At 49.7% G+C, this 15,107-nt stretch overlaps 3 protein-coding genes across 3 annotated transcripts; all 3 read right to left on the bottom strand.

Annotated features, from left to right (window-relative positions):
* Positions 1-60: 60 nt before the first annotated feature.
* INO80 (putative DNA helicase ino80) lies at positions 61-6,235 on the bottom strand (the record flags this gene model as incomplete). The annotated part of the gene is made up of 4 exons (XM_044846750.1): positions 61-230; positions 281-4,775; positions 4,827-5,132; positions 5,489-6,235. 4 exons carry the CDS (start codon positions 6,233-6,235, stop codon positions 61-63), a joined length of 5,718 nt encoding a protein of 1,905 aa, XP_044712666.1.
* A 2,246-nt stretch (positions 6,236-8,481) lies between these two features.
* Positions 8,482-10,440, bottom strand: ARB1 (ABC transporter ATP-binding protein arb1; the record flags this gene model as incomplete). Its single annotated transcript, XM_044846749.1, has 3 exons — positions 8,482-8,608; positions 8,661-9,802; positions 9,874-10,440. 3 exons carry the CDS (start codon positions 10,438-10,440, stop codon positions 8,482-8,484), a joined length of 1,836 nt encoding a protein of 611 aa, XP_044712665.1.
* A 1,228-nt stretch (positions 10,441-11,668) lies between these two features.
* On the bottom strand, positions 11,669-12,368 carry FPOAC1_002164 (uncharacterized protein; the record flags this gene model as incomplete). Its single annotated transcript, XM_044846748.1, has 2 exons — positions 11,669-12,268; positions 12,330-12,368. The coding sequence occupies 2 exons, from the start codon at positions 12,366-12,368 to the stop codon at positions 11,669-11,671; spliced, it is 639 nt and encodes a 212-aa protein (XP_044712664.1).
* Positions 12,369-15,107: the final 2,739 nt, after the last annotated feature.

Below are 15,107 nucleotides of genomic sequence, written 5' to 3'. Positions count from 1 at the left end.
ATGAGCCTTTGAGGCTCCGAGTTCCACGCATCTATTAGATACCGCTTACTTTCTATCACTTCATTCCATCATACCGTCCGCGATCGCCAACCTTTGCTTTGCTGTCTTGGCTCGCTTTGTTCCCTTGCGGCCTTTCTTGCCTTTGCTGTCACTATCGGCAGGGGTGGCTGCTGTAGCTGGTGTGGCTGTACCAGAGACACCCTTTGAACCATCGTCGAAGTTACCCTCGCCTGCATACTGTTAGTTTGAAGAAAGATAAATAGGGGGTTGCACTGCTCACCTTCATGGTACATCTCATCCAGGCTGGCCGAGTTTTCAGCCTTGCGTCGTTTGCCGCCCTTCTTCTTTTGCTGCTTCTCCAACTCGCCTGACTCGAGAAGCTCCTTCTCACGGCGTTCAATCATCTCAGCCTGCTCATCATCGGCCAACCACATAGCGATATCGCGGTTGCGGTTCTCAGGAGCACGACGTCCAGAGAAGTCAACGCTTGCGCCACCACCTTGGATGACGACACGCTGGACTTCTTCCTTCTGCATGGCACGCTTTCGGATGCGCTCTTCGATCGTCCCACGGGTGATGAGACGATACACCGTGACTTGTTTAGTCTGACCAAGACGATGGGCTCGATCCATAGCCTGTGAATCAATGGTCGGGTTCCAATCAGAGTCATAAAAGATGACTGTGTCAGCAGTTGTAAGGTTGATACCAAGACCACCAGCGCGAGTAGACAAAAGGAAGATGAAAATTTCGGGACGAGTTTGGAAATCGTGCACAGTATCACGTCGATCTTCAAGCTTGGTCGAACCATCTAGTCGGCAGTACTTGTAGTTGCGGTATGTCAAGTATTCCTCCATCATATCAATCATGCGAGTCATCTGGAAGTACAGCAGGACACGGTGACCCTCACTCTTGAGCTTGAACAGAAGCTCATCAAGCTTAGCCAGCTTGCCACTGTCAGTGACAAAGCGTTGCATAGAAGGAACACTGATGTTGGTGAATCCCTTCTTCTCATGATCAGGCTTGGGAAGCATCTGCCGGGTGGGCCACAGCTCCATGGGAAGCTTCTTCTCGACCAAGGCCTTCTCCTCGAAGACAGTGGGGCCATAGAGAATCTTGCGGATTGGTGCATTGAACAGAACTTCACCGCGTTCAAACTCGCTTGCCCAGCTGCGGCAAGACACCTGGATAGGCGGTGCCGACGCCCGAGGTCTACCCGCAGGTTCCAGGCGGCCGAGGCCAGATTCGTCGTAATCTCCTTGAGCAACGTTCATCAGCCGGCTCAAGATACCTTCATCAGTAATTTCCGCAAGAGGCTTTCGGTTCTGTCGAGAACGGATCTGGAACAGGGCATGAGCTGGAGTAAAGTTTGCGTCCTCAGTATCACTATAAGCCACGTTCATGTATCCAAGTCTGTCTCGTTTCTGAAGCTCTTTTGCGGCTCGGACGATCAGGCTTTGGTGGGTGGCCTGGTAAACTTCATTGGGAGATGTATCCGCGAATCTGAGCCATGAGAATGCCGTTGACCCCTCACTGCTGTCCCGGATATTGTCTGGGCTCCAAATGTTCATCAGATGGTTCAGTGTCCGGTTCTTCCAGCCTGCAACCTGACTATCTGGGCCAGCCTTGTGGATTCGACCCCCGTCCCTCCAAACAAGACGAGGAAGCTCGTACTCGATGAGATTTCGGCTTGAATATCCAACAGCAACATCATTGCCCTCGCGAACGAAGGATGCAGTCTCGGCAAAGTAGGCGCAAGCAAATGGGGAGTTGACCTCGGCACGTTCAAACAAATCAGGATGGTTACAGACCTTTCGGAACTGCATAACCAAGTTCATGAGTGTACCAGAGTCTTGTTCATCGCCCATTGTGGCCTTCTCAACGAGATCCATAATATTGATCTGGTTTCGTAGATTGCTGTAGTAGGCACGCTGTCGGTAGGTGAGGTCACAGAAGATGTCAAGCTCGATCTTGTCACCAAGTTCTTTCTGCACATGCTTCTTGACACGCCGAAGCATGAAGGGCTTGAGAATCATGTGAAGACGCTTCAGCTGATCTTCGTTCAGCTTGGTATTACTTTGTGCGTGCGACTCAATATCCTTGGAGAACCATTCACTGAACTCGTCGTGTGAATCGAAAAGTGACGGCATGATGAAATGAAGCAGAGCCCAGAGTTCTTGCATGTTGTTCTGAATGGGTGTTCCGGTGAGAAGCAATCTGTTTCGACAGTGGAAGTTGAGCAATGCCTTCCATCGTGAACTCTGTGAGCTCTTGATGGCCTGGGCTTCATCCAGGATCATGTACTGCCATCGCATCTTTTGGAAGTATGCCACATCCGAGACAACCAACTGGTACGAGGTAATGCACACGTGGAAAGGCGCATCCTTTCGGTATGTAGTGTGTTTACGGTCCCAGAACTTTCGTAGAACCTTTCGGTCGCTCGCACCTCCCCAGTAGGGGAGAATCTTGAACTCGGGAACAAACTTGGCGATCTCCTGCTGCCAGTTATGAAGTGTTGAAGCAGGGGCAACGACGAGGAAGGGGCCCCAAATATCGTGCTTCTCTGCGAGGTAAGCCATGACGGAAATGGACTGGACAGTCTTTCCGAGACCCATTTCGTCTGCCAAAATACCGTTGATACCCTGCTCGTACAAGTTGACGAGCCAGTTGAGGCCCTTGAGCTGGTATTCCTTGAGTTGAGCGTTGATGAGCTTTGGCTGCTCGATTTCGACATCGCCAAGACCTGTAGGGTTCTGGAAATTCATCTCGCCCTCATCGTCCATGTCCAAACCTTGGTTGTTGAAGTCGCGAGCCTTCTTCTGAGCCTCTGCAATGGCGTTCTGGGCGTTGGCCATGGCAGCAGCACGGAGAGCTTCGTCGCTACCTTCTTCGAAATCGAGGTTCTCAAAGTTGGTGACCTTGCCGGTAACGGGGCCGGTAGGCTCATCGATGTCAAGCATCTTCCTATCGACCTGGTGGGCATCCTTGGCGACATCGGGGTTGTCTGTGCTTCGTTCCACCTCGTCGGTCTTGATCTTCTTGCCGATAAAGTGGGAGTATAGCTCGGTCTGAGAGATAAGGAAGTTAAGCTTTCTCTTTTGACGAGCGGCTTCACGGTCGGCTTCTTCTTTGCGAGCGTTTTCGATCTCTTGCTTTTCGGCAGCTTTGCGCAAGTCTCGCTCCTCTCGCTCGTTGCGCTTCCAAAAGCCCATCATGTCACGCATAACACGTTTCGCGCGAGCTTGAAGATCTTTGGTGCCTTTGTTTGTTCGCAGTTGCCATCGTTTGGCCTCTTTCGATGCCAGAATGGCCGTTTTCTTGAGATTCGAGGCCTTGGTGGCATAAGAGTCCACAGCAAGTTTGAAGGTCTTGTTGACGTCTTTACGGGCCATGTCTCGCCAAATTTGGTCGTAAATTTGGTTGTAACCCTTGGACATGAATCGCTTTTCGTTGTCGGGGACATCGTCAACCTTTTCCTTGTCCTTGTCTTTGTCCTTGCTTTTCTTGGTCTTCTTCTCGACAACCTCTTCTTCAGTCTTTTCGGCTTCGTCCTTGTCCTTCTCACTGTCGACGGCGACGTCCTTCTTGGTTTTCTTGATCTTGATGCGAACGCGATTCTCTTCTTTGGTCGGCAACTCCTCTCCAGCATCCAGGGCGGCCTGTGCAGCCTCCGCAGAATCCTTCTCGGCTTGCTTCTGCTCTTTTGATTTCTTGAGACGAGGTCCGCTGCGGCCTTTACCCTTCCGCTTGCCAGATGGTGTACCTGCTTCTCCAGATTCAACGTCTGAAGCTTGGAATGAAGACATGGTGCCACCCTCCAAGTTGACTTCAAGATTCCGGGCAGGCCCCTTGATGCCCTTTTGCAAGATGAGCTTCGTTTGCTGCGCCTTCTTACTGGCACGCTCGGCATCACGAAGATGCTTTTGACGCTCCGTCTCATCTTCGGCAGCTTCAGCACGAGCAAGGGCTGCTTCCTTCTGCTCCATCGTGACTGCCATGGACTTCTCACGACGTCGCTTGCGCTGCATGTCCTTCTTGCGTTCCTTTTCAGCATAGACTTCTCGTTCGCGCACCTCATGAAGCGCTTCGTCGTAGAAAACATCATCGTATCGTCGCTTGCCTAGCTCGGCGTGAAGCACCAACTTCTTGCTAGCGGTAGTCGCAAATGCGTCGCGTCGGGAAAGGCCATGCTCAACATCAAGTTCGCTCATCACGCGCCGTCGCTTCTGGGCTCGCTCCTTGTATTGCTGTTCGTCGAATTCATCAGCATCCAAGTTTGCGGCCCTGTTTTCGATCTGTGTTTCGGCATTCTGGATTTTCTTCTCCATCTCTGCTGACCAGGTCTTTGGCTTGGGCTGACCATTCGCCTGTCGCTTAGCTGGCAGACGGGGCGTTGGCGATTCCTTCTTGACTGACAGCCTGCGGCCGTTCTTCGGTGTTGCAGCGTCCCTGATATCAGAAGCGCGACCTTTGGTTGACTTTCGGGCTCCTCGTTTCTTGGCCGCGGGCTCCTTCTCCTTTTCCCTGCTGGGGATTGGTTCAGGCTCGGTCTCGACATCCTTTTCAACTTCAGTATCGTTATCCGGTTCGGGCTCTAATGAGCGTTTTGTCTGCTTTGGTTCCCGCGAGTCGCGTTTCGGTTCGCGATCACGTCTAGGCTCTCGCTCCTGCTTAATTTCTTGCTCTCTAGCAACTATGGGAGAAGGTTCTTTTGGTTTTGAGGCGGGTTCGGAGCTAGAGAGAATACTATCAAAAGACATAGGGTTCGCCCTCGAGGTCTTTGGTGGAATTAGTACAAAAATAGCATTCGTGAATTCTGGGGTACTTACCGTTGATGAAGGCACGGGATTGGGAGGTGATGCAGCCGCGAGATCCGACTTGAAGGGCGGCATAGCAGAAGCGCCATTAGTAGTTGAGTTCATGTTGGCTGTAGCACCATGTCTCACACTGGGAGAAGCCAACAAAGGTTGTTGCCCCGGAGGGCTGAGCGATCCAGCTGGAGGGTTCTGATGCGAGTGTGATAGAGGGCTACGCGGGCGATTATACGATGGACCTCGAGGAGATGTATAGGAGCCGCTGTAATACGAAGGAGTGTGCTGGTCGGAAGTTTGCGAATAGTTGTATGAATCACGGTTCTATTGAGGGGGAAAGAAAGGTTAGCTCCACGTCAGCAAACTTTGTGATTGTGTCGATTTTGGATTCGGAGTAGGAGGAGTAGGTTGCACGATGGAGTAAAGGAGCGTGATGATGAAATTAAAAAGATGATGTGACGGTTACAGCTTGAAGGGAAATTAAGCTCGACAAGCAAGAAGAAATGAAACAGGCATTGATGGCCTGGGTGTGATGGTTGAAGATCGCGATGATCAAGAAAGAATTAAAGGTTGATAGGAAAAGGAAAATCAAAGGGCAGCAAGTGCAATCAATCTAATCAAATCGAGTCTGGGCGAAACGAGAGTCAAAGACAAAAAAGAAGTGGATTTGCCCCCCTTACCTTCGGAGTGCCAGCCGGGGGCGCGTTGGCGTTGGCGTTGTGCCAGGAGGCTCCAGGCGTCGCCGCGTCAGAAATTCGACGTTCCTTTGGTGTATCAGTTGTAGGATCATAAAAACCTCGCGACGCAGGTTTGGGCTCAGGAGGAGGTATATAAATATCCGTGTTCGTCCCGAGAGGGTAATATGCAACAGGAGGGTGCAGCGGCGATACCGGTGGAGGTGCAGCTCGGTGTTGATGAGCTGTTGCTCCGGGTTGATGATGATGCTGATGAAGTCCAGCAGCCGACGACCCAGGTGATGAGGACGAATTAATGCCTACAGGAGGTGGCAGAGAAGGGGCCACGGGGCCACCGGGTGCGCTCGTGGACGATGACATGTAGGGATTGGGCAACGCCGGGCGAGGCGGGGATTGAAGGGAATGGTTCGCACTTGAAGTGCTGGTGTTGTGGTGACTATGATTATGACCGTTGGGAGAAGAGAATGGAGGTGGGCGGTACTCAGATTTGGGTGAGCGCAGGGTAAAGGTGGAGTGCTGATGCGCATTCGCGCCGCCTGCATTCGATGAGGCTGTCGCCGTTTCTCCAGCTACAGCTCCTGCAGGTAAATCGCCGTCGCGACGGTGGTGATGATGATGGTGGTGGTGACGATGGTGGTGATGAGGACGAGAGTCTCGGTCCTCTTCGCCTCCGTCGTCCCCTCTACGCGGTGGCCGCTGCAGCACCGAGGAGTTATAGCCGTTCTGATCCATGATGATTGATGGTCTAGCGCCTGGGTTGGCAGAACAGAACAAAGCTAAACACCCGAGAGAGCAGGGAATATGTTATAAGTCGGGCGGCCGTTGGCAATCAAATTCGAGAACCCATGTGCTCGACAAGACAGCGCTGCGACGATTGGGGGGTAGGATTCGATGTGCGAGGGTTATTTCTCCGTGACAAAGATGCGCAGTCGATCAGTCAGAGATTCGCGATGCGCACGCGAGGCTTTGTGTAATCTGAACTGGATGTGATGCGATGCGATGCGATTCGCAAGTCGCGACCGGTGATGCAGCGAACTGCGACTGACGAGGGGAATGAGAACGATGACCGATGTAGATGGATCGCGACAATGTTGGTTCCAAGTTGAGCCCAAATACACGGCAACTCGAACGAGGAAGCCCTGGCTGGGGGGCAAAGTGTTTTGGTGTGGAGGTGTTGGACGTAGCGTGGCGCTCAACTGGGATACGGCGATGCAAGCGGCAGTCGATATGGGGAAGGGGATTGGAGACGGGGTGTTTGTGGCTACGGGATATTATTGTACAGGTAGAAGAAACGAGCCAATGGACAGAGTAGAGAGAGAGGCAGTGGGGGAACGGATAATAGGACAACAATGGGAATGAATGGTGAGAAAGTCGAAGGATGGCCCGGGGAACAAAGTGGAGTGGAGTTTGTTCCAGACGACGGGTTGAACCAGGCTGAGGTGGTGGTGATGGAGTAACTGGCAGCCCAGCCCAGCTAACGGTAAGTACCTACTTCTCAGGCACAATGCGAGTATAAGATTTCAAGTGATGATACAAACAGGTCAGATATGTATTTTATCATTGAAACCCATCATGTTGACTTTGATCAGGACAAAAATCTTGCCTGATGAGCCATGACGACGGTGGTGGTGTGGAGAATTAACGCAATCCAGCCCATCCAGATGAGAGCATGGAGGAGAGACAAGAAGCATATGCAGACGCTGTGATAGTCATTTACAAAGCTGCACGCACGGGTATCTAGGGGCTTGGGTGGACTAAATTATAACCACTAAGATGGGAATCACAGACGCAACAAACTGCAGTTGACAGTGAAGCAATCCAGGCCAAGTTTTTTCATTTGTGTATCACACCAACTGTTTCAAAGCACGATTCCCTAAAAAGGAATTGGCGATAGGCTCAGTGTTGAAGGAGCGTTTACTCATATCAAGTCGGTGTTGATTAGTTCATGTTGACATATGCTCCGATGCACTGTATTTAAAACCTCATAGTATTCGACAGGTGTAACTGTAGATGGGAAATTGTAAATCAAGGCGCACGCGAAGGCACACATGTACACGATCCGATCTCGACTCGACTCGTCTCGCCTCGATTTGGTGCGTGTCAGTCTCGTCTCTTTTTCACGTCAACTTTTTTGGTTCAGACAGTCTGCCCCTGTCCTGTCTTGTCCCGTTGGTCCCGCGCCATGTGGGTCTGACTCGAAGCTAATACATTTAGCGTTAACCAGTTTTTGGCCATCTCCCCAGTCACCGGCAGCGGGGGATAGTTCCCGAAGATCGTTAATTGACATGTTGTCATTCTGTCTAGGGTAACCAGAGGTCAGAGGAATATACATTATCTTGCTGGTATAAACACGTTGTTGGCATTACTCTAGGTCATTGGAAGTGTTGACAATAATAATCATTGTCTACCTAGATATACCGTTTGTTGCATTCTGTGTTATGCAAGAACTACAAGGCTGAAGCTCATTTCTTAGGCACTTTATTATACCAACGAGTATGGAATGCATCAAAATCGACATTACCGACAGCCTCACAAAGGTCAAAGAAAGCATTGCCAGCATTCGATTCATCTATTCATGGTGTAGGCAGTCACGTTTTCAGCCAGCATCAATTGTTTTAATGGAAATCCCATTTATTCGTACTACTAAAGGCTTCAAGAGCCGGACCCAAAGTAAAAAAGAAAATCTATCGTGAACATTTCCACATCTTCATGAACGCTTCCGGGCCTCTCTACTGAGGCCATGCCCATGCGTCCTGTAGCGTCGTCGTGGCCGTTTCATTTCCCATCGCAAGGCAGGTATCAAATATCCGTATCCTGATGGTCTTGCCACCCGCCGCTCATATCCCATGAAAATAACCACATGATGCCAATGGCACTCATCAACTTTTGTGGATAAATATCCTCTATAGTTAATTTCCTTTCATGCATTCGTGCCAAAAAAAATCAAAACATCGTCGTAAAACACTTTTGTTGTTGCCTTAGACGGCACCAGCGCTGATCATCTTCTTTCGGAGGTAGTTCTTGTATTCAGAGATAGGGCCATCCCATGTGCGGATGGTCTGGTTCTCGCAAACAAGAATCTGCTTGGCAATCTTGTCGAGCAGTCTGTACATCGTTAGTCATATATCATTGTATCATTTCATTGAAGGGTGCTTACCGGAAGTCGTGGGACACGACGATAACACCTCCGCTGAAAGCGTTGATGGCGTCTGCCAAACTGTCAATGGTAGGGATATCCAGACCGTTGGTAGGCTCGTCAAGAAGCAACATGTTGGGGCTCTCAATGGCAAGCAGAGCGAAGACGATACGACTCTTCTGACCCTCAGACAGAGTACCCATCAAGGCAGTCTGGGAATCACCACTGAGACCGTACTTGCCAAGCTGCTGGCGCCAGTACTGGTAGTCCTGAGACTTGGAGCTGTACTTGTCACGGACGAAGTCAAGAGCCGACTTTGTCAGATCAAGCTGCTCAGCACTGTGTTGGGAGTAGAGACCGAGCTTCAAGTGGGTGTGTCGGGTGACGACACCACCGGTGGGAGAAAGCTTGCCGGTCATGAGACGTAGCAGAGTGGACTTGCCGACACCGTTGGGTCCGACAAGGGCAGTTCGGGAGTCCATATCAAAACCGAGGTCAAGGTTGCGGTACAGGTCGTCCTCGGGGTTACCAGAGTAGGAGAAAGTGACATTGTCAAAAGATAGGACAGGGGGAGGAAGCTTGTCAACATCGGCGAAACGGAAAGAGAAGACACGGTCCTGCTCGACAGGCTGGATAAAACCATCGGCCTCCATCTTGTCAAGAATCTTCTGTCGGGACTTGGCCTGTCGCACCAAGTTGGCGTAGGTACCAGCGCTAGCAATGAACTTCTTGATGTGAACAATTTCGTCCTGTTGCTTCTGGTAGGCCTTCATCTGGTTGGTCTCGTTCTCGGATCGCGTCTTGCTGTACGAGTCGTAGTTACCACCGTAGTAGATGAGCTGCTTACCACGCATATCGATCATGCTGGAGCATACACCGTTCAGGAAATCCATAGAGTGGGAGACGAGAACCAGAGTTCGCTCCCACTTCTTGAGGTACTCCTCGAGCCACACACAAGCCTCCAAATCCAAATGGGCAGTAGGGTCATCGAGAAGCAGAACAGAGGGCTTGACGAAGAGGGCCTTGGCAAGGGCGACTCGCATACGCCAACCACCAGACATGTCCTTGGTCTTCTTGTGGATGGTCTTCTTGTTGAAACCCAGACCTGTCAGGATCAGGGAAGCACGGGTAGCAAAGGTTGAGGGATCAAGCTTGTCCATGTGCTGTGGGATGTTAGTTGAGTACTTGTATCAAAATGTTGCGGGAAACTTGCCTCGTAGAGATCGAGGAGAACAGGGCTCTCAGGGCCCTCATCCTCGAGGAGCTTCTCAGCCTGGTGGTCGAGACGCTCCAGCTCCAGCTCAGCCTCTCGGACAACCCACTCAAGGGCACCCAAGTCACTGGGGGGAGCACCCTCGTTAAGAAGGTAGATGTCGAGATGCTCGGGGATAGGGTACTCGCGGGCGGCGATAGCCTTGAGGAAAGTAGACTTTCCGCAACCGTTCTCACCGAGGAGACCGTATCGTCGACCGTACGAGAGCTCGAGGGTGGAATCGGTGATAAGGACACGACCATGGAAAACCAGGGAAGTACTTGTGATCTTGACGTCCTTGCTGGTCTGGGTAGAAGCGAGGACACCGGTGGTGACACGGTCAGAGATACCGTGCTTATCCATCTGGTCGGCAAGACGCTTCACCTCGTCAAGCTTCTCGCCTGAAGTCGCGGGGGCATCGTCTTGGATGGGGTTGCCGTTGGCATCGAGCTCGGGCTCTTCGTTCTTCTTGGCACCCTTCTTGCCCTTGAGCTTGCCCTCGGCAGCCTTCTTAGCGAGACGCTTCTCCTTGGAAGAAGAGGGAGCCATGATGACGAGTCTGTGTGTATGAAGAAAAAAAGACCGCGGGGTTGAAAGAACGGAGACTGACGGCGGGGTGAATAAACTGTCTGTCTAAGAAATCAAGTCCAAACCAAGGGGGTATATTTGGTGATGGTTTGGAAAATGAATGTTCGATGAAGAAAGAAGGAAGAGAGGAGAGATGGAAAAAGTCAAGTTGACCGACAAGAAAAACCAGCCAAGCAAATAACAATGAGTGTGGCGGTTCCAGTTCCCGGTTGAATAATGCACGTACAGTCCTTCAAGGCTTCTGAGAGGCAAGGCGGGGTGAATTTTTATTTGGTGGGGCAGATTTACAGATTTTTTGACTGACGAAGGAGTCAGGCACCAACTAAGGCACCAAACTGTGAGTTTATTTCCGATAAGCGGCAATATTCAAGAAGTTTTTGATTTCGTTTGAACTTTTAAAAATAAAAAGTTAATATTTGCTAATTCTCTTGATGTGCTGATTTCTAGATTCTCTCTTTGTGTAGTAAAATCCACTGTTATCAAAACCCCAATAAATGGGGGATCTTTTTTTCAAAAACCTGACGTCATCAATCCCTTTGATCTGATTGGCTGTTGTCTTTAGAATTTTCACTGCCCGCCATCTTGTTATCGTGTAGACAACCTTAAGGGACGGCGAGCCCGTATCATTGCATCGTGTCCGCACTTGTAATTCTCTGCTTCATCATGAAAGTCGGACTCACCGGCTACATGTTGAGACAGCGCGAGTCAACTTTGCCTCTCAGCATGAACTCGCAAATCAACGTACTCACCTGAAGGTGATACTGCCGCGCGTTGCGCCTGGTACCCGACGGTAACAATCGCTGACTCAATCCTTGTAGCCGAGTTGTATCAGGCAGTTATACCCTTTCCAGCTTAACTCGTTACTTATCATGATGAATTACCAGGCTGACACTTGTCTCATGCGATGCAAAGACGTGTACCATTGATTATCTGGGGAAGGCCTACACTGCTATTTATCACTGAGGCCGATCTTACCCCACCCCGGAGACTTGTATCGAACTGGGCTCAACATGGTACTGGAATAGCATACTATTGAGAGCACATGATGACAGTGACTAGACTATAGTTTACGTCCCAATCATAGGTCACTAGTATCACTCAATCGCTCATATCCTGTTTTGTTTCATCAAGTCATTTCATCATTGATACTAAAGTCGCTCTGCTACAGGTGCCATTGCATCCTCAGGAATTAAGAGGAAGTGTCGTTGAGAGAATCAAAAGGGGTCTCGCTGGAGAGGGCACTCTGCCTGGGGCCAGCATCCCGACCAACAGCATTCTGTCTCTCCTGGAACTGGTGCTCAGCAAGCCGGCTAGGGTCATTTTCGCTGCCTGGCTCAGACTCTAAAGCCAACTTGAGGCCATCCTTGGTCTTGGAGTCGTCAAATCCCTCGGTGATGTTTTTGCCGTGAGGTCCACCAGAGCTCCGGATGTACTGGTTCTCGACGTAGCTGGGAGCTGTGCCGCTGTTGGCAGAGTCGGACTGACCAGACTTGGAATCGGCGTTGGAGCCAAGAGCGGAAGAGGTCTTGGTAGTACGGCCAGCGCTAGACTTGTCGGAGCTGGACTGGCCAGAGCTGGACTGAGCAGACTTGGAGCTAGGAGCCGAAGAGGTATCGGTGTTGCGGCCAGCGCTGGTGTTCTCAGACGCGGATGAGGGTTGGTTCTCACCACGAATACCCTCGTTGGAAGCGAATTCACCGCCCTCCTTCATGGACTCGGCAGCAAGAGACTCGGAGGCGACCTTGCCTGCACCCTCTTCCTTGACGGGAGCGTTCTGGCCAAGATCAACCTGTGACGTGTAAGTATTCATTGCAGGCATGGAGCACATGGTATTCTTGGACGGAGCTTACCTTTTGACCGTGACTGGGATTCTGGTTCTTGGGAGCCATGGTGTCTGTTGTCTGGTATAGGTAGGGAGAGAAGAGAATTGGTTTAGTGTTTTCAATTGAAGCTGAAGTAGCAGAGTATGATTTGATTCAGATATCATTTGAGAAAGGGCCTTGAGCTGAATGATATATTGCTATTTGGTAGTTGCATGACATCATGGCGACTGTCCCTCACTTGACGCCTTTAACCTCTAGCATGACGCCGGATTACATCATGAAGGTTCTAGCCACGAGGAACTGGCCATGAAAACAAGCAAAGCGGTAAGAACAAAGGACTTTTTGAGTTCGGTTAGCCAAAGGTTTGGAAAGTTCGACGGAGTACATAGACATCGAGATCTGAGCGGCGGATGCCGTGTCGTGTAAGATGGGTGGCACCTGCAAGATGTGTGTTGCAACATGACGGGATACTACGGCCAAGGGTAACACGAAACCTTTGGCAGAACAACAGAGGGTTGCATGTCTAATGACTCTTCAGCCCTGCCGGCATCTCATTTCTGTGACAGCGGAATGACGATGTCTGAACTTGTCGGACGACCATTTATGACAACAACAACACCAAAGTTTATGCAAGAATCACGCTCCTGTGCAAAAACCCATGAGGCTCCGGAGCCTTTTCGCCTGTTTGTCTATTTACTGGCCACTTCTGCATGTCTGTGCAATGCTGGGTCGTGGAGAATATGTCTTGGCGTATATTTGTCCAACCCTCTTCATTTCGCTCTCACTGTCCGTTCCCGCAATGAACTAATGCAAAACCATACTTTTAGTTACACCAGGCAATAGCTTCACCACGCAAAAACTTTTCACGTTGAATGCGCACAATGGGAAAAACTTACTTAACGCAGAAGAGTCTGGTGATATTGCGATATGGCCCACGTGCGTGCATATGTTCGCTACAAGGTATATGTGGTTTAACGAAATGTGACACTTTTCGTGGGCCTTTCAACATGTATAATTGCTCGTGTGCGTACCGAGTATCAGCTCCTATAGTAAGCTTGATAATGGCAGCAGTTTGATGATATGTGTATCCTTGCGATACATACCTAGTGGTCACTTACCTCGAGTACAAAAGCTGTCGAGATATCCGAGGGGCTACATAAACTTGACAGCATGACCCGGATACAACAGAAACTTTTATGCCCCAACATTATGGCAAAATTGCGCATGTAATACTGTTGTTTATTTGTTTGGAGATATATCGTTGATATTCAAAGCGATTGGTATACTCGAGTGTCGCTTTAGTGGTGAGGAATGTAGCATAACATTGGGGAATGTTGCGTCAAAAACACCCCGACTTATCTGTGAATAATGGGTTGTTTTTCCAGTGCGACAGTGATAAATCCCCTCTAAGCGTGCCTTGTTATATACTAATTAGTTATTCTCAGCCCGTTGAACGTCATGTCAACGGTCGGGTCATAAAGGAGTGAGTCTACAAAGGAGTAATAGTCGACCTGTGATACTGGTACTAACGGGAAATTATGCAGTTTTCTCTTGTTTAATAGCCAATCGCGCGATCTGGCGGAGCTGGGTGAGCATTGTCTGAATTCGCTCATCCTGACCATGTAGAATTTGGCCCAAGGCTAAGTGAAGGTCTGTAACTTGTGCCATAAAGCTGTTATGCCATTATGCTACTAATCTGCTTTATTACTCTAACGACCTTTTGTGTATTGCCTGTTACAACTTGTCGAAGACTTCGATACCGTACCTGCCTGGCTACCTAGCTATATGTATGACGAGAGAAGTGTTAGACTTTGAAAATTGCACCGCAAAACCATCAATGCTGGAAGGATATTAGTAGTAAATACAGGTACCTCATCCGCATTCCTGCATGCCTCTGCTAACCACTGTTTAGCATCTAATGCCAAGCAAGCCTGGCCTACACATTGGACTCGTTTCAGCCCAGCAGCCCTGCGTGAAGCCCCAGATAAGAAGAGCGACATCAATTTCAAGACGTAGAGGGCGAACCATTTCTAGTGTGGCCTAGAAAGGGAATTGGTATATGGGTTTCACGCATCAGCAACGGGGATCTTGGCGGCTTTTGGTCACCATGAATAGCATTACATTGAAGGCCTTTTATCGAATAAGTTGCAAGTCTAGAATAGACTCCACCAATTCCAAAAAGAAAGTCAGAAAAAGAAAGACTAAAAAATAAGAGTGTGATTGATCGAACCGTGCCTCGAACTTGTGACCTTCAAGGTTAGGTCCGATAAAAACTTATCTAGGGCTGGACTTTTCCGTTGTACCATAGTGCATTTGCCTCTCTGTTCGTGTGCCCATGGGCATTAACCAAAATGCAAGCTCATCTTATATACATAGTCCAGAATTAATGTAGGTATCCCTCGAAATTAATGATCGCCATAGTCCAGAATAATATCAATCGTCTTGTCATCTAGGAGAGCTGAAATCGCACACTCCCATTTTAGTTTCATGGGGTTATCTTTCTCCCTCTTTTCTACACTAAAACAGGTTCTTGAACAAACAGACAACCACAAAGCATTCAATGTCATTCAAACAAGATCTTCACAAGGCTCAGTTGCCAAGGCTGATATTCCGCGCGCCTGACGCAAGAATGAAGGAAATTTGGCCCCGAATGGCAGTTTTGCCACCCTTTAGCCAACTGAGGTAGCGATTGTGTCGCATGATCGACCATCAGTGGAACCAATTCAGTAACGCCGTAGATTTCAACGCATGTCAGAGGTCAAATGTAGAAGAACCATAAAATCTCGAGCAGCAAGTGATGAAAAT

This window comes from Fusarium poae, chromosome 1 (genome assembly GCF_019609905.1).
Source record: "Fusarium poae strain DAOMC 252244 chromosome 1, whole genome shotgun sequence".
Taxonomy (NCBI): Eukaryota; Fungi; Ascomycota; class Sordariomycetes; order Hypocreales; family Nectriaceae; genus Fusarium; species Fusarium poae.
Note: the sequence above shows the minus strand (reverse complement) of the source record. Positions and strands in the feature narration are given on the sequence as shown.